Genomic DNA, 16,927 nt, shown 5'->3' with positions numbered 1-16,927 from the left:
ACCTGAAATACAATATTAAATGGTTACGAGCAATGCAAATATCCTTGTCTAATTTCTGACCAGGAAAAGTACCAAGGGTTCAGTATATTGGCTATAGATTTTAGGGAAGCTACTCTTAATTAGGATAAAGAAAGTTCCATCCTATTCCTTTGCTATGACATTTTATAATAAAAGCTGAATTCCATCTAATGCTTTCGGCATCTATTTCAATGATCATATGCTTTTCCTCCTTTAATCTGTTAATGCAATCTAGTGGTTGAACATCAAGATTCTCCTTCTATTTTGAGAGATGTTTCCATTATGTTATCTGCAGTGAAAATCAGTTCCTTTTAAAGAGGTGAATTTAAATATCCCATGATAATTAAGGGTCTGCCAATTCCTCCCTACAATTATGTCAGTTTGCAACTATATAAAGTTATGTTGGTAGGTGCATAAAAGTTTATCATGTTCCTTTTATCCACATGAAATGTCTTCCACCCTTGTAATACCTCAATTTTGTGTGATATCAATACTGCTAAACAGCTTTCTTTTGGGTGACACAGCAATATAAGGACTCAGAGTAAGGTCAGCACTTTCAGATACTTTCTGAAAGACCCAGTTCTGCTATCCCACAATACATGCATTCCTTAAAAATCACTGCAAAATGTAAAATCATCCAGTAAAAGCCATAGGGCTTATGGGAAAAACAGGGTTGGGGCACAACACTCAAATGTACACACCCAAAACAACACTGCTGTATACTGGTTATAGATGCATATATGTTTAAAGTTTAAATTTAGCCTAAAACACACACACATTACTCATTATTATAACTGTTAAAAAAAAAAGATTTTATCTTTACTTATAATGTTTTATATTCCCTGGAGTAGATAGTGGAAGCAAATACAAAAAAATATTAATGCTTTCAATATGCATTGTATATTACCATTTGTGTAAAAAAGGGGAGGGGAAAGAATGTATGTTACTATCTGCTTATATAAGCAAAAGAGTCTGAAAAAATACCAAAGAAATCAATAGGGATATATACCAGTGAAATGTGAGGCAGAGGAGGATGCAGGGAGTGACAACAGGAATAAGGAAACTTTTTGTTTTATACCTGTTTGATTTTTGAATGATGTGAATGTATCATACATTTCTAAAATATTTTAATTAAAATATTAAAATGTTAATAGTAAACTCTGGGTGATAGAAGCATGATGTCAATTTCTTAACTCTTCACACTTTTCTCTATTAAATTTCTCAGAAGAAAAAGTCATTTAAAGGAAGAAAGAAGGAACAAATACAAAATTAAGAGATGTAAGGACATGTAAAGATAAATTAGGAGAGTTTGTTGAGTGAAAAAAGATACCATGTAATGTGTATTGTTTGATTCCAACTGTACTTTTTAAGTACGTTTATGTTTATCAATGCATGAAGAGAGTTGGAAGAAAATATGCCAACCTCTTAACAAAGGTTACACCTCTGGCAATGAGAAGAGGAATCGAGGGGGACATACCCTTTTCCTATAGAGTTAACTTTTTGTTTACATTAAAGTATATTATTGCCTTTATAACAAAAACATTACATTTAAAAGTCAATAGTGTAATCATTTAAAAATATACTTACACAATGCATAGACTAGGTAGGAAATCATAAAATGAGACCTTAATTATAATATTTAATAACAATCTAAATCATAGTATTTAATAATGAAATATAAAAATATTATTCCAATAAATCCCCAAGAAACATGTAATTGTCTTTAAAAAAATAAAGAACGTAAATGAAAAAGGAAAAAATTCAGAACACTTATCTAATTCATAATAAACATAATTCACTACAAAGTTAGTTTTCAAAATTCCAAATACAGTGTGTAGTTTCCAAAATACATCCAATTATATAGTATGTTATCCAAATAGTTCTATTTATGAGGTACATATGCTTTTAAAATTCACAAGGCCAGCCAGAAAAAAATTTATAAATTCATAAATTTTACTTATAAGCATGTATGCAAAAGTCCTAAATCAGGCACAATGGTAATATAACAGAAGGATGTAAAATAGTTGCTTTAAAAAAAAAATCTTAAATCAAATCTTAGCAAACCAGGCATAAATGTCCTTTAATTTTCCTATGTGTAATTTCACTTTATCCAGAACATGTAGCCAACATATTTCAAAATAAACTATATACAAATTTTTTAATATTGATATTGCAACCAACCATCTCAAAGAATACAATTAGAAAATTTCAAAGCTCAGTATCTATCTTGTCTAAAACATTTTAAAAATATAATCAAAAGAAATAATGATATTATAGGATATTATAGGATATGGTTAATTTACACTAATGTTAATTATCTTTAGCTAAACTATAATCTTTTTAAAAGCTTTCAAACACTTTCCTAGAAGCAAAGTTTTTATTTAATGGAAAATTACTATTTATTGACTGTGTTCCTTGAGGGACACACCTTTTTTCTTGGTGCCTGGCTTATTAAGTCAAATGTTGAATGTAAAAAAAAATGTTGAATAAATTTTTATTAAATATACAAATGCAACAATTCCTATTTAGTACTTACTTTAAAAAATATTGGCATTGAGTCTAAAAAAATTTTAAGGCATAAAATATAGAATAGAAAAAAAATAACTTTCGATGACAAAATTGTTTTGTTAAAATATCTTAAATTAAACCAAAACCTTACAAGTAATAAATTGAATAAACTGTATAATAAAAATTACTTTAGATTACTGATAGTACCAAAAACAATGAAATTCATATAAGAAACTAAAAAAAAGTAATCGGATTTAAATAAACTTAGGACTTTATGTTTATTCAAAATGTAAAGACAGAAAGGAAGAAAACAAAGATTTCTAGTTGAAATAAAATAATAAATACAAAAAGGGCTTTCTTTATTAGATACTTGAACTGGCAGGAATAGATCTTAAAAAGCAAAACTAATTAACAAAGATGTAAAAGCAATTTAATTGAGAAAAGACAGACTTTTCAATAAATGATGGTAGAGCAAATGGACATCCATAGGCAAAAAAATGAACAGACATATGTCTGCCATTTTCTTAATTTATTAAATTAATTCAAAATGGATAATACACTGCAGTAAACCAAGTATAGCCATCCAAAAACAGATTTACTTCCTCATCCCCAAGACAAATGACTATTACCTTATATCATAATATATCAATTAAAGTAGGAATCTGGAGATAAGGGAATTACCTAGAATTATCCAGATTGGCCCTAAATGCCATCACAAGTGTCTTTATAGGAGAAGCAAACTGAGATCTGACACAGACACAAAGAAGACCATGTTAAAAATGGATGCAGACACTGAAATGGTGCGTGGTCCCCAGGGCCTCAGAAGGCCCTGCGAACACCTTGATTTTGACCCACTGAAACTCACTTCAGATTTCTGGATTCCAGAGCTGGGAGAAAATAAATTTCTGTCATTTTAAGCCACCAAGTCTGTGGCAATGTGTTACAGCAGCCCTAGAAAACTAATACACAGAATCACAATACAGAGCTACACAGAGATGAAAGCACATTCCATTAAAGTAAAAACTTAAAACTTCATAAAAATTAAAAAATTTTGCTCTGCAAAAGACTGTTAAAACAGCCTGGAAGAAAATATGTGTAAATCACATCATTTACCGAAGGACTGGTATCTAGAATACATAGTCTCAAAGCTCAACAGTAAAAAAAGCAAACAATCCAATTAATATAGGCAAAAGACATGAAGAGACATGATTTTACCTAAGAAGCTATATAGACAGCAAATAAGCACACAAAAAGATGTTCAATATCCTTAGCCATTAGGGAAATACAAATTAAAATCATGAGATGTCACTATGCACCTACTGAAATGGTTAAAATTTTTAAATAATCGCGAGAAATGCTGGTTACTTATACACTGGCTGGTGTGACTGTAAAATGATATAAACACTGGAAAACAGTTTGGCATTATCTTAAAAAACCAACCATAAAATTACCACATGACACAATAATTGCATTCTTAGGCATTTACCCCAGAGGAAAAAATGCAAAAAACTTATACATAAGTGTTGGTAGCAGCTGTATTTGAAATAGTCAAAAACTGGCTAGTACAACTGTCCATCAGTGGATGAATGGTTAATCAAAATGTGAGCATCTCCACACCAAATGATGCATGCATACCATGTATGGTTGTGTACTCCTCAATGAAAGGAACTAACAAATGATACAACAAACAACCTAAATCTGCAGAAAATTATGCTGAGAGAAAAAAGAAATCCCCCAAAGTTACATAATATTGTTTAATTCCATTTTTTTGGTAACACCTCTTGAGATTTACTTCACATACCATACCATTCACCCATTAAATGTACAGTTACAGGGTTTTTACTATATTTACAGAGTTGTGAAAAATATAATATTCTTAAAATGACAAAATTTAGAAATAAAGAACATTAGTGTTTGCCAAGCGTTAAGAGGGCTGGAGTGGGATCAAGAGGAAAATGGGTGTGGCTATAAAAATGCTATGTGAGGAATTTCTATGGGGATGGAAATTTTTTATGCCTTTACTTTGTATCTTCATTATATTTATGTTACCACTGGGGGGAAACTGGGTCAGAGTACACAAGATCTCAGTATTATTTCTTACAACTAAATGTAAACCGACAATAATCTCAAAATAGAGAGGTTAAACTTAAAAGAGCAAAAGTGACAAACCTACCCTACTAGATTTTTTAAAATTATGTTTGTATATTATAATGCATAGTCACTTGATAAATATGTATTAAGCACTTACTACATAATGGATAGATACTAGGTATAAAATAAGGAATAAAACTGACAAGAATCCTTACCCTCATGGGGCTTAACAGCATTGTGAGCATTCATGCAGGCACTCGTGGTAGGTATAACCTCAAAAAACATTTAATGAATCACATTACTGTGCTAAAACAGCAAAATTAATTAACAAAAGTGATGAATCCTGAGTTAAATTATTTTAAGAATTCAAATATACTATAAAGATTTTTAAACAATGCAAAAGGAATGCCTTCTAAGAAATATTGAGGTAAATGGAATTAAAAATGGCAAATTAATATTCAAAGACAGTCTACAGGCATGCCACCCTGAACGTGCCTGATCTTAGAAGCTAAGCAGGGTTGGGCCTGGTTAGTACTTGGATGGGAGACTACCTAGGAAGACCAGGTGCTGAAGGTGTTATAAAAAAAAAAAATTACTTTTAATTAAAAAAAAAAAAATTCAAAGACAAACATCACATATCTCAGTAAATTTCAGATAGGTCCAAAAAATGGACTATTTTTAAGATACAACAAATAGAAAAAAAAAAATAGTGTTATAAAATTAATAAGAATCAAATGTCTCAAGTCTGAACATATAAAATGTAATATACAAAAGGAACATAACTGAATAGGAAAATGTAAGATAAGTTTAAGTAATGCTATAATAGATTATCATTAAACATACCCATAAAAATGATCACGTATGTACCTAGAGCACATTCTGTGAATAGTAAAATTATAAATTAGTATATAAAAATTTATGGAAAAATACACGCTGCCTTCCTAGCAACTAAAGGAATATTAAATTTTAAAGTGACTTCTAGACACCATTAGGAACTATATTAAACTACCAAAAAAATTGTTTAAAAAACTGGCAAAGATGACGGCATACAAATACACTTTTGTAGTACTAATGGCATTTTGTAAGTTAGCCCAATTTTGTGGAAAGCAACATGACATGTATGAAAAGAACAGTTACTGTTTTATTAAGTACTTAATGTGTGAGGCAGAGATGCAGAAACCTTATCTTGAATTCTTAAAAATTAAAAAATATTTTAAAAGTTCCTTTATTTTACAGATGAGGAAACAAAGGCTTAAAAAATACAGTTAAAAAACCTTAAGAGGCTGAAGAATAAAAGACGCATCTGCATTAAAATACAAGGCCCTTCATGTTCCCTCTACCTCAGGGTTTTTGCTCAGAATGTCCCCTTCCCCAATCCCCACATAGAAATATTCTATACACAAAAAGAGTCTACAAATTAATGCCTACATATCACTTAAATCTCAGCAACAATATCACTCCCCAAAAAAGGCTCTTTGGCTACCACCTACCTGTCCCACCCACAAACTCATCAACCCACCCTAGATCTAGTCCCCTCTCTCTCAGACCCATGAGTTTGTAATTACATGGTTATCTGAATATCTGAACTAAAATATGTCTCAACACTAGCTCCAAGAAAGCAGGAATATCTATCTCTTTACCACTGTATGCCCAACACTATAACAAAGAGCTGGGCATCTAAGACACATTTATTAATATTTGTTAAAGCAATGAATGCCAATTTACTTTAATCTTATCCAAAAACTATTAAATCTCTTAACCCAAGATACAATCTGCAGTCCTCAAATCATAACAATGAGCACCTGCCATGTACAAAACACTTTATTAAATTACTATATTCAAATATTTACTAATATTTACCTTTAACATGATGAATTTTTCGCCAAAATAAAACATTTACATACACAAAAAAAAAATTTCGATAAAGCTGTAATAATCCTTGTTTAACACAGCTGACAAATTCCCTTGTATTTTACCCTTTGACTCAGCAATTCTGACTTGTGAGAATTTATCTTACAGGAAAAACTCTCACATGTGAAATGGTATTTATATAAGTTTAATCACTGAGGCATGACTCACAACAGCAAAAATTAGAAGCCACCAAAATGTTCATCAATAATGATATATTAAACAATGGAATACTAGAACACTAAATATGTTCCATGAGGTCAGGGATTTTTATCTGGTTTGCTGAATGCTCCAGCCCTAGTATTTAGATAGTACTGGCACATAATGATTAGCAGACATTTGGTCCTGTGCAAAACGTCCATGGAGACATTTGGTTCACACCAAAAGGTCCTTGAAATTTGGTCCTATCGAAAACGTCCAAGAGCATATTTGGTTTAAGCTAAATTGTCCTTGATATTTAGTCCTGCCAAAAAAAAGGTCCATGGGTTCAAACACCCTGTTAATGTTTATTTATACTTTTGGTTTATAGGATTAATATGTAAAAAAATGCCATCATTATTGGTTCAATAATTGTGACTGTACTGCCAATAATAAGCCTTCTTACCTTTATAGCCTACCTGGTATTGGCACATGGGGTTAGGTAGATGGGCTGGCATGGACATCTCTAAGGATGTTTTGGACAAGACTAAATAAATGTCCTGCAAGGTATATAATGGACAGGCAATGCTGGCTGAATAAATGAATGAAAACGCTGCAACCAAAAAAGAAATAAGAAGGCCCTTTATGTAAAGATATAAAATGACCTCTAAGACAGTAAAATGAAAATGAATACAGCACACTATTCTTTGCATGAAAAGCAAGAAAATAATATTTATAATCTTGTTTATGTACATATCTCTAGAAAGGTATGTAAGGTCACAGTGACTAAAGGAGAAAGTCATATTATTTCCTTTATACCTTTAAAACTATGAATTACAATATTCTCCATTCACAATAATTCCTTTGGTAATAAATATCGGGACCAAAATAGTTGAAACAGATTCCTATCCACAATAATAATCTAGCTTTTTGTTTATATAATATGCTCACCACCCACTACTCACTGGGTAACCGCCTCAGTGACCAAATTGACTATCCAAGTATCACACTGCTTGTTTTCAAGCAATGCTTATTTTACTTCCTAATGATCCCAAAGCCATTCATGTACCTTTATTACAGTATATTGTTACAATTCTATTTTATTATTAGTTATTGTTGTTAATCTCTTACTGTGCCTAATTTATAGATTAAACTTTATCCTAGATATGTATATATAGCAAAAAACATATGCATATATAGGGTTCGGTACCATCTGTGAAATGCATCCCTCGCTGATAAAGAGGACTACTATACCGAGACTGCCAGACACCCTAAGGTAACATTAACCAAAGTAGAAATCGGAAAAGTCCGTATGAGTCACTTAGATGGTGTGCTGGTTTGAATTCTGTTCAGCGAGCATTCACTCCCCACCCCTTCCACTATAAGGGTAGCATACTTCCCTTCACCACTGCTGCTAGGCATGGCCATGTGACTTGCTTCTGTCAATGGAACATGAGCAGAGGCTGGAAATATGCTTGCCCACTGGGCTTACTTCTTGCACTTCTGCATGAGAAGACCACACCCTAAGTAGTTTACTGACTCCAAAATAAAAGATGTGGAGCAGACCTGAAAGCAACCTGCAACGTGGAACCAAGCCCAGATGAGCGAGCCAACATCAGTCTAACCACAGTTGATCTGTAGACTTATGAACAATAAGTAAATCCCAATACCGTATGTCAAAAAAAAAAAATTTTAATAAAAAAATAATCTAGCTTTTTGCGTTAGATGCTGTAGTTATTAAACTGACGTAATTTTATATTGTTTTAAAACCATAAAACACATAAACATTATTATTCATAAACATTACCTCATTTGTTCCTTGCAACAACCCTGTGAAATAGGTTACATGTTTCTACCCCTGTTTTATGGACAAGAAAACAGGATAAAAGGCATTAAATAATTTGACGAAGTGATGTGGCTAGTAAGCTGTGGTCTTTGAACACAAACCCTTTACTCAATACTGAATGCATACAGTAGGCTCGGGTAAGTAAAAGTAGACCTGTGTTACTACCTTTAATAGAGCTTACAGTCTAACCAGTGAAAAGTAACATTAGTCAGTTCATCTGATTCCAAAAATTGTTGACTGTAAACTGTGATAAGAGGTACAAAGGGAAGTTATTCATGCCCTTTATCTCCAATTCTCAATTTTACTGTTCCTTCCTCTATAGCACCAAATGCATGTCCTCAGATATAAAACTGCTTATTCCTCATCTCCCTTTGGCTGGACCATTTAAATCTGCATAGATAGCTTATTTCAAAACCAAGTAAAAGGGGAAGGGGGAAAAAAGGTACAAATCAAGATTACTAAAACTACTTTCAGGTATCAAAGGGTCCTATGGGTTTAGGATAGTGCATTACACTGAAACAACTTAAAAGGTATGTTTAAGTTTCTCCTAACTTTAAACTAACAGATGCTAGCTAAATTTCTGTTCTTTCTTACTCATTCTCCTAACAAAAGCCTGATCAACAGAGGTTGAGAAGAAAAACAACTTTCCTATCCATCATGCTCCCATTTTAGTATTAATTTAAAATCTGGCACCTTTTCTCTTCCTAGTTTATAATCAAAATCATTCCCCAAAAACTTTTTTTAAAAAATCAGGTATTTTAAGTTGGCCTTCAGGACCTAAAATGTTAATTCAATTTTGTTACATAATAGAATAGTTTTTTTTTTAATTATGCCATTTTATAAATAACTATTTGTTAAGAGGATTTGGATAAAGTCTTAAAAGCCTTAAGAAAAAAAGGATGGTCCAGAGCAGCCATTTATTAAATTGGCAAGAACCCACTTAAGCCTGGCTTTCAGAATTATAACAAATCTGTAGAAAGAAGTAATTTAAAAAATATATATGCTCAAATAAGATACCAATAAAGTTGTTAAAGTTACAAGAAATATAAACTGAAAATTCAGGGACTGGATAATCCGAATCAAGTTGATAGAGAAGCACACAAATCTGTACTTAATGAGCAGTGGAAGCTGATTTATTTTAGCTTATTTTAAAAGACGCCTCCTTACAGAGATGTCCAAAAGCAAACAGATTTCCATTTTTAAGACAAGGCATTAACTTGTTATTACATGTAATTTTCATCGTAATAGAGCTCACTTCTAACAATGTACAAGAGCTTTTTATTTCCTTGACCATTCGAAAAAATAGGGAGGAAAGGAAGTTTGGTTCAAAGAGTCTTTGAAAATAACAAAGGAAAACACCAAAAGGGTTAAATACCTTACCACTATACCAGTCTGTACCTTCTTCTGAAAATTTACTTTGAATACCTGAACTTTAATATTCATAAGTCATCTTTACATGCTTTTCAGATCACATCTAAGCTAAGCATCTGATACTACTAACTACTGTTTTCCTTAAATTTTTTATGTTTCTACTGTCACACTCCATCTTGGTTTCCTTCCTATCCTGTAGATTCCTTCTCAGGCTGCACTTTGTTCCATTACATATTTAAAATTGTATTCTCCAGCACTTTGTTCTATCTAGGCCCTTTGCTATATTTCAATTTATATACTTCTTTCTGTGGCTACATCCATACTCACAGCTTTAGCTCCATGTATTCCAGATCTACATACACACACATAACCTCTGGACATATAATATCAAATCTTACACGATATCCTTACAATGTCAGGAATCTCTTCTAACCAGTTCCATTATCATTACCTTGGTTCAGGTTCTAATCATTTCTCTCTGACACAACAAAGAATGATCTATTCACTAGTCTTATCACTAACAAACTGGGGGCTGAAGACAGGAGATGGAAGAGGATGATGACAGAGTAGCATATATTCCTTTTATCAACAAACTCTGCTCTATATTTCATTTCCTTTCCATATCTAGTCTGGTCAAATCCAAGGGACAATGAGATGATTTGAGAAAGGCCCTCTACGATCATCTCCTCTCTCTTTTCCATAGCCCTGAGGTCAAACCAAATTAGTCTGATTTTAAATGTCTTGTGAGGGAAGTGGACTAGAGCAAAGTGCTTGGAATTCTGAGAGGAGATAGTGAGCTTAAATGATTTTTTCCAGAAAAAATTTACTTCCTCTCACTTTGCCCTCTTTCCCTCCCTTCCTTCCACCCACTACCAGAACAAGCACAGGAAAGGCATCAAGTTATGATAATGAATACTGACAGATTAAAGGCCAGAAAACATACACTGTGCCCTAGACATCTCGAAATATTTTTCCAACAATCTGCATTTGTAGCACCAAATAATAAAGGAATTTCGCACTGTCATTCTTCTCCCTTAAACAAAAACATAACTGGCATAACTTCTATCATGAAATGTCATATACTCTTGGTTCACACAATCACCATAGAATAGGAATAGGTAGATAGTAAACACTGGGGGGATCAGAATGAGAGTAGTTATCAAGAAACAACTGTAATGAAATTTCTGATTAACCCAAACCCAAAATTCAATCCAGTCTTTACAAAATTATAGAAACTTTCTCTCCAAAACAAGAAATATATTTAGAAATGTGTTTAATTTTTCTCAGCTATTTGCAAGCACACAGAACTTTCATGCCCGAATGTATTCCTTTTGAAATAAAGACTTCCAGGCCTCACCTGCCAAAAATTCTTTTGTAAATCTGGAATGGAGCCTGGGAATTGGTATGTTTACTCAAAAAGTTCCCCAGGGACTCTGATCGACAGCCAGGTTTGCCAGAAGTGCTATATACCTTTACAAGGGCTCCTTCCAACCCTGACATGCTAGCAGTCTATAAAATTATTAAAGTTCTCCCTATAAATATGCCAAATCAAACAGCATGACACCTCACCTAATCCTTTTGTGTTCTTCCTCAATCCTAGAGTTACTGCCTTATTTTCAATTCATTCCTTCTAACAGCAGTCTTCCTTTTTCATCTCCACCCTTGTAGTAACCAAGTAATAAGCAGAAGGACATAAAACAAAGGGAAACTATCACTTCAATACCCGGAAATCCTGTCAGTTCTAACAAGAGAGTAGAAACCCCATTCTAGATTATTCTAATACGTACTAAATAAAAAAAAAAAAAAAAACACTTTCAAGGGAGGTCTGTGAGGCAGAGCTGAAAGGTAAGTTAGGTAAGATTTCTTGGATCTGGAAAGGATAGACAGATTCTAAAAGAAAGAGAAGGGAAAACTTTAAAGCAGGGCAGGTGACAGAGTGGGGCGACAGAACTGGTGCAGGCACCTCGGCGGGTTTTGACACTCGACACCCAGCCTTCACTCAGGTTGCTAGGAAACAAAAAGGCTCCACGTTCCTATCGGTTCCTCCCTGGCCTGGAAGAGAAGACAGAGGCCTCCGGTACCTGAAGACGCCACAGAAAAGTGCCTGGGTACTTCCCCGGGGGCGCAAAAATGAGGGATATCTGAGGACCGGAAGCTCGGGCTGAGGGGACCCCGAGCAGCGGGGAGAGGGCCAGGGTTCTGATGGAGAGGGAACGGGCCCTCTGCGAAGAGCGGCGCTCGGGCAGGCCGCGGCGGGCTCGGCTCCCGCCAGGCCGAGGCCGAGGCCGAGGGTCCCCAGCCGGATGCGGGGCCTAAACGACCACCCGGCCCCCGCGCTGGAGAGGGGGCGTCTACTCACACGTGCTGACAGGCCGAGGTCCGCACGGGCGTTTTGAGCACCTCCTGACAGACGGGGCAGTAGAAATCATCTTCGGTGTAGGAAGTGGCCGCGGAGAGGTCCTCGGCCATGGCGGGGTGGGGAATCAACGCGGCAGCAGCCGCCGAGGTGGATCTGGCGGTGGCGACCCGAGGCCCGACTCCCTGCGCGTACCCAGAGAGGGAGGGGAATCGCGTCAGGAAGCGGCTCACGCCAGGAAAGGGGCGGGGCCGGGGCGGGGCCGAACGCGGAGACGCTTCGGCCGCACGCGCGAGATCGGGGTGGCCCCCAGAGCTGCTCCTCCCGCCAGGCGGGGCAGGCAGTGCCTGGAGGGAGTCCGCGTCGAGAAACCCTGAGTTGGCTTCAGTTTCACCTCTACTCCAGCTCGATGCACGCACGGCGCCGCCCCTCCCGCCGGGAATGGCGCCAGTATCCCGCCTCAAGGCCGCGGCCTCCCGTCTGAGGCCACTCCCGTGCCCCACTCCCAAAGGCGGACCCGGCCCCTCCGCTACCCCTTTACTTCGCCTCTGGTCTTTCTCGGCTTTTCAGCCCCTTCCAATCCACTTCGGTCCCCACTTCCAACCCAAGCTCCGCCGCCTCAACCCAGCGTTTCCCGCGGCTCCTGCCCTGCCCCACCCCGCCCAGCCCAGCCCTGGCGCTTGCGTAGACGCTCACTTGGGAGTCCCGGAGTGGCGCGGCTGATAGAAAACCTGACCCAATGCCGGCCTCGTGCTAGTCGGGCCGCCACTGACTTCGCAGCCGAGACCGGGAGGGGAGTGGTGGGCGGAGTGCTGCCGGGCTCATCGGCCCGAAATGGTGCCAGGCCCGGGGCTCACGGTGCACCGGGATCCCACCGCTCCCGCCAGCAGCTCTCCCGTGGCATTGCGCTGTCTGTAGCCTGTCTGGGAGGTCGCCGAACCCCTTAGACGGCGGCGAGCGCAGGGCGGAGGAGTAGGGAAAGGGCGGCCTCCATAGCAACCGGCGCGTGGCTCCTTTAGTAGGTTATGACATAAACAGCAGGGTGCCCACCTTTACCCACCCCAGCCTTGTTACAGCAGGAACCTCATTTCTCACCTCTCCTATCAAATATATTGGATTTTTCAGGATTTTCCTTTAAAAAAAAAATCACTGTTAAAGATATGATCCTTACTATTTCTTTGTCAGAATGTTAGGATCGTGTCAACGTGTGTCATGAAGCAAATATTACCCGTTGTGGGATTTTAATCCTTTGGGGAGGAAAATTAAAAATAAGCTCCTTTCGAGGTTTCGTTTTCGCCCTTAATGTGACTGACCGAGTTACAGTGGCAGATGCAATCTTTCACCCGTACCTTTGTTTTATTTCGTTTTTTAATGCTTTGAACCATGGATACGGTAGAAGCATGGATCTAGATATTTAACCAATGTTAGTCTCTAAATATTTTTATTTTTTAATGGGCCTTTCATTCGCAGATGTATCCCCCCAACTGATAAATCTCTAAGATGGGGTCACGACCACAGGAAAAGAGCTAAGGAAAATCTGGAACATCAGAATGCATCCTCAATTAGCTTCAGAAAAAAAAGGTTTTTTATTACCATGGTATGTTAAAGCTCTCCACCGTGGTCTAAATTATAAGTAGAAGCCATCAAAGGGACTAGTTAATTCAGTTTTGTCATTTATTGTCTAATGTTGCATTTGGCACCGTTAGGTGTTATGCAAGTGTTATGAACTTTGCTTTAAGCTAATTTACACTTTGGGATGTCTATCAAAATGAAGACAAAACTTGGTATTTGCCAAAGTATTAAAATTTTTTATTAACAGAAGATAGGAAGTGGAATTATTGGATTTGCGTAGACCTATAGAAAACCTTATGGAGGAAATGTGTCCTAATGTGCATCTTAAAATAACGGTTCCTGGAATAATATGCACTGAATTATTTGTCCAATGACCAACTAATTCTAACAAACTGCAACATTTTGTATTTTTGTTCCCACTCCTCCCTAGCAAGAATAGTGAAAGTAGATAGAGTAGGAAGGTTAATGTTAGCTTCAAATTTCACAGGAGGAGAAAGAGCATTTCATGAGAGGGGAAGCTAATAGTGGTCCAGGTGCTTTTCAAATTTCCTTATAAAATTGTTCTTGTATTCCACTATTTTCCCTTTTTGATAATATATTTCCAGTCATATTTCACTCATTATGACTAGGAAGTAAAGTGTATTTTCAACTTAATAGAGCGTTTTCTTTTACTCCTTAGGAATCCTTAACATTTATTTTGTGACTTTAATTTTATCGCTTCATTCTTTCTTTGTAATGGGAGCCTTCCTAATGCCCTAATCCAAACATGTTTGTATTACTTCCTCATATATTCTAAGAAGTCACTTGACATACATGTAAGCATAAAGGTGTCAGTATATGGAAAACCATCAAAAATGTGGATAAAGGGAAAATGTAGTTACCCTCCAAGAGTTAAGCTTAGAAAAATAAACCATAATTGCCAAACAATACAATCTTCTGTCTTGGCAGCAATTCATGTGAAAAATTACTTGATATTTTTATGATATTATCGCGGATTTACTCAAAACACATTCGGCCTTGCAAGTAAAATATTCTTGGCATCTGGACAATAGGAGAAAAATCCTAAAGGTTAGACAAATATGATAAACTTAATCTGTTACAATAATTTAGACAGTTCCTTTAAGTTTAAAGCACTCCATTACTTATTACATCTCTCTCAGTCGGCTCTGACCAAATGACATCCTGGAGGGAAGAGAAGCAGGTAGCTAACATCAACTCGAGACACTACTGGGGAATCTGGGTACTGCAAGGAGATCTGCAAGGTCTCCTTTGAATTCTTCATATACTTTTCTGCAGTGAGGCTAATTTTGGCTACTTCCTGAGATTCAGTGAATCCTGGTGCTGGTGCCTGCTAACTGCTCTGGCCTATTTTAGCTAGGTCAAGAGTTTGTGATATGCCTGGTTGATTCGGCCTCACCAAAACTGTAGAACCCTCTGAATCTCTGCCACAATGATCATTTAGTTCCTTGACACAACATGGCAGGCACCTTAGCTGGCCCTCATACTCTGAACACATCTATTTTCCATGGCATCCTTTGGGGTCCTTGCCTCTGCCACCCTGGGAGGGAAACTCATTCTTCCTAAACATTCTATGTCACCGGATTTACTTGAAGTGCTGACCCCTGTGTTGGTTCTGAACAGCCTATAAGGCCATGGTGCTCCCAGTTCTCCAAACCTCAGCAGTCCCCTTAACCTATCTAACATACCTTTCTTTCTCCTATTCTGTCTCTTTTCCAAACACATTCTCTTGCATGGAAAGAATGGACTTTTCCTCTTGCCATTTACTGTTGATTGGGCACTCACATATGCAAAATTCTCTAATCAAGTCCAGGTGATTAAACTAGGCCAGGTAATTAATACCCTAAGGGCATAAATAAATGAATTTAGAAAGTCAATTTCTTCCTTGATGAAGCCTGGCTTTGTCTTACTGAAGAGCCTGAAAAGCCTGTTTAGCTGGGAAAGTGGTTGCCTTTGAAGAAGTGAACTGGGAAGCTGGGGGATGGAACGAGAGGGAGGCTCTTGTTTTACTGTCTACCTTTTGGTATCTTTTAAAATTGGTACCATGCATTAGAAATTTTTTTTTTTTTAAAGAGCTACATTCTTTTCATTCCTGTTGAATTAATTAGAATTTCTTCTTTTGCGACCTCACTCCAACACAAATATGCAGATTGATGCCTCAGGCTGAGTAGGAAGGTGGTCAAGTGAATAAGAATGAAAGGGAAACAGCAAGCACCACGTTCCTATCAACGAACATTCATAAACTCTACTCCCATCCCCCACTCAAACAAATCATGATCATTGTTCAGTTATCTTCTTTTTTCCACCTATGTGCTTCAGCAACATTCATTCCCAGCTCGAGGTGAAAAATCTTGACTGAGTTGGGCCATTCTAGATGGGCCATTTCCATTTTTTTCTTGCCAGTGATTTAGGCATGGGTATGTAACTCAATTATAACCAAAGAGGTGTACAGGGAATTCTTCTGAGGGGCTTTAGCATGTACTTTGTTGATCAAAAACCAGACAAATAGGAATAAGCAATTCCATGCTACATCCAGATATTTTCCTGTCTTTCTGTGTTGCCTGAAACTCTGCAACCATCATGAAACCATGAAAATTATATGCCAATATACTGAAGGTGACAGAGCTGAAAGATGGAAAGAATGTAGGTTCTTGATGTAGTTGAGCCATTTAATTAATCTAATCAACACTGGAACTGCTCAATATCCTATCTGTTAAACCTTTCTAGTTTAAGCTATTCTCAATCGGCTCTTATTTGTTGCTCAAGTATCTGAGCTGAGCATCTCCTTCTTGACTCTGATCCATTTCCCCACCAGTCTGCTGCATGGTGCTGGAGTTCACCCTTGCAAACTATTTCCCATTTCTCCTTGCCAACAGACTTCTGGCTATATTCAGACAATGGGAGGTACTGATGAAGAACTAGAAGGAAGAAGCCAAGGTATTTCTCCCTCTCTGATACTGTGATTTATAATAAGAAATATATATTTGGTCTTTTCCCCATTTCTGGCAAAGAGCTACTAAAACCTTTGTAAATTCCTAAGTGCTGAAAGCTCTTTTGTTATGTTAATGAGGTGGCTTTTGGAAAGCCCCTAAGTCACTTGA

General features: G+C 36.9%; 1 protein-coding gene and 1 pseudogene across 3 annotated transcripts in view; one reads left to right on the top strand and one right to left on the bottom strand.

Moving 5' to 3' along the window:
• The window catches only part of RNF138 (ring finger protein 138), a 33,233-nt gene extending 20,771 nt beyond the window's left edge, over positions 1-12,462 (bottom strand). Inside the window, exon 1 of one of the 3 annotated variants that reach the window (XM_016166746.2) lies at positions 12,240-12,462. In XM_016166746.2, the coding sequence (XP_016022232.1) occupies positions 12,240-12,349 (110 nt within the window). In that variant the 5' untranslated portion in view covers positions 12,350-12,462. The remainder of the gene's footprint in view (positions 1-12,239) is intronic. The other 2 variants (XM_016166745.2, XM_016166744.2) reach the window with 2 other exon arrangements.
• LOC118610637 lies at positions 5,085-5,193 on the top strand (annotated as a pseudogene).
• Positions 12,463-16,927: the final 4,465 nt, after the last annotated feature.

This window comes from Rousettus aegyptiacus, unplaced genomic scaffold (assembly GCF_014176215.1).
Source record: "Rousettus aegyptiacus isolate mRouAeg1 unplaced genomic scaffold, mRouAeg1.p scaffold_m13_p_12, whole genome shotgun sequence".
In the NCBI taxonomy this organism is placed as follows: Eukaryota; Metazoa; Chordata; class Mammalia; order Chiroptera; family Pteropodidae; genus Rousettus; species Rousettus aegyptiacus.
Note: the sequence above shows the minus strand (reverse complement) of the source record. Positions and strands in the feature narration are given on the sequence as shown.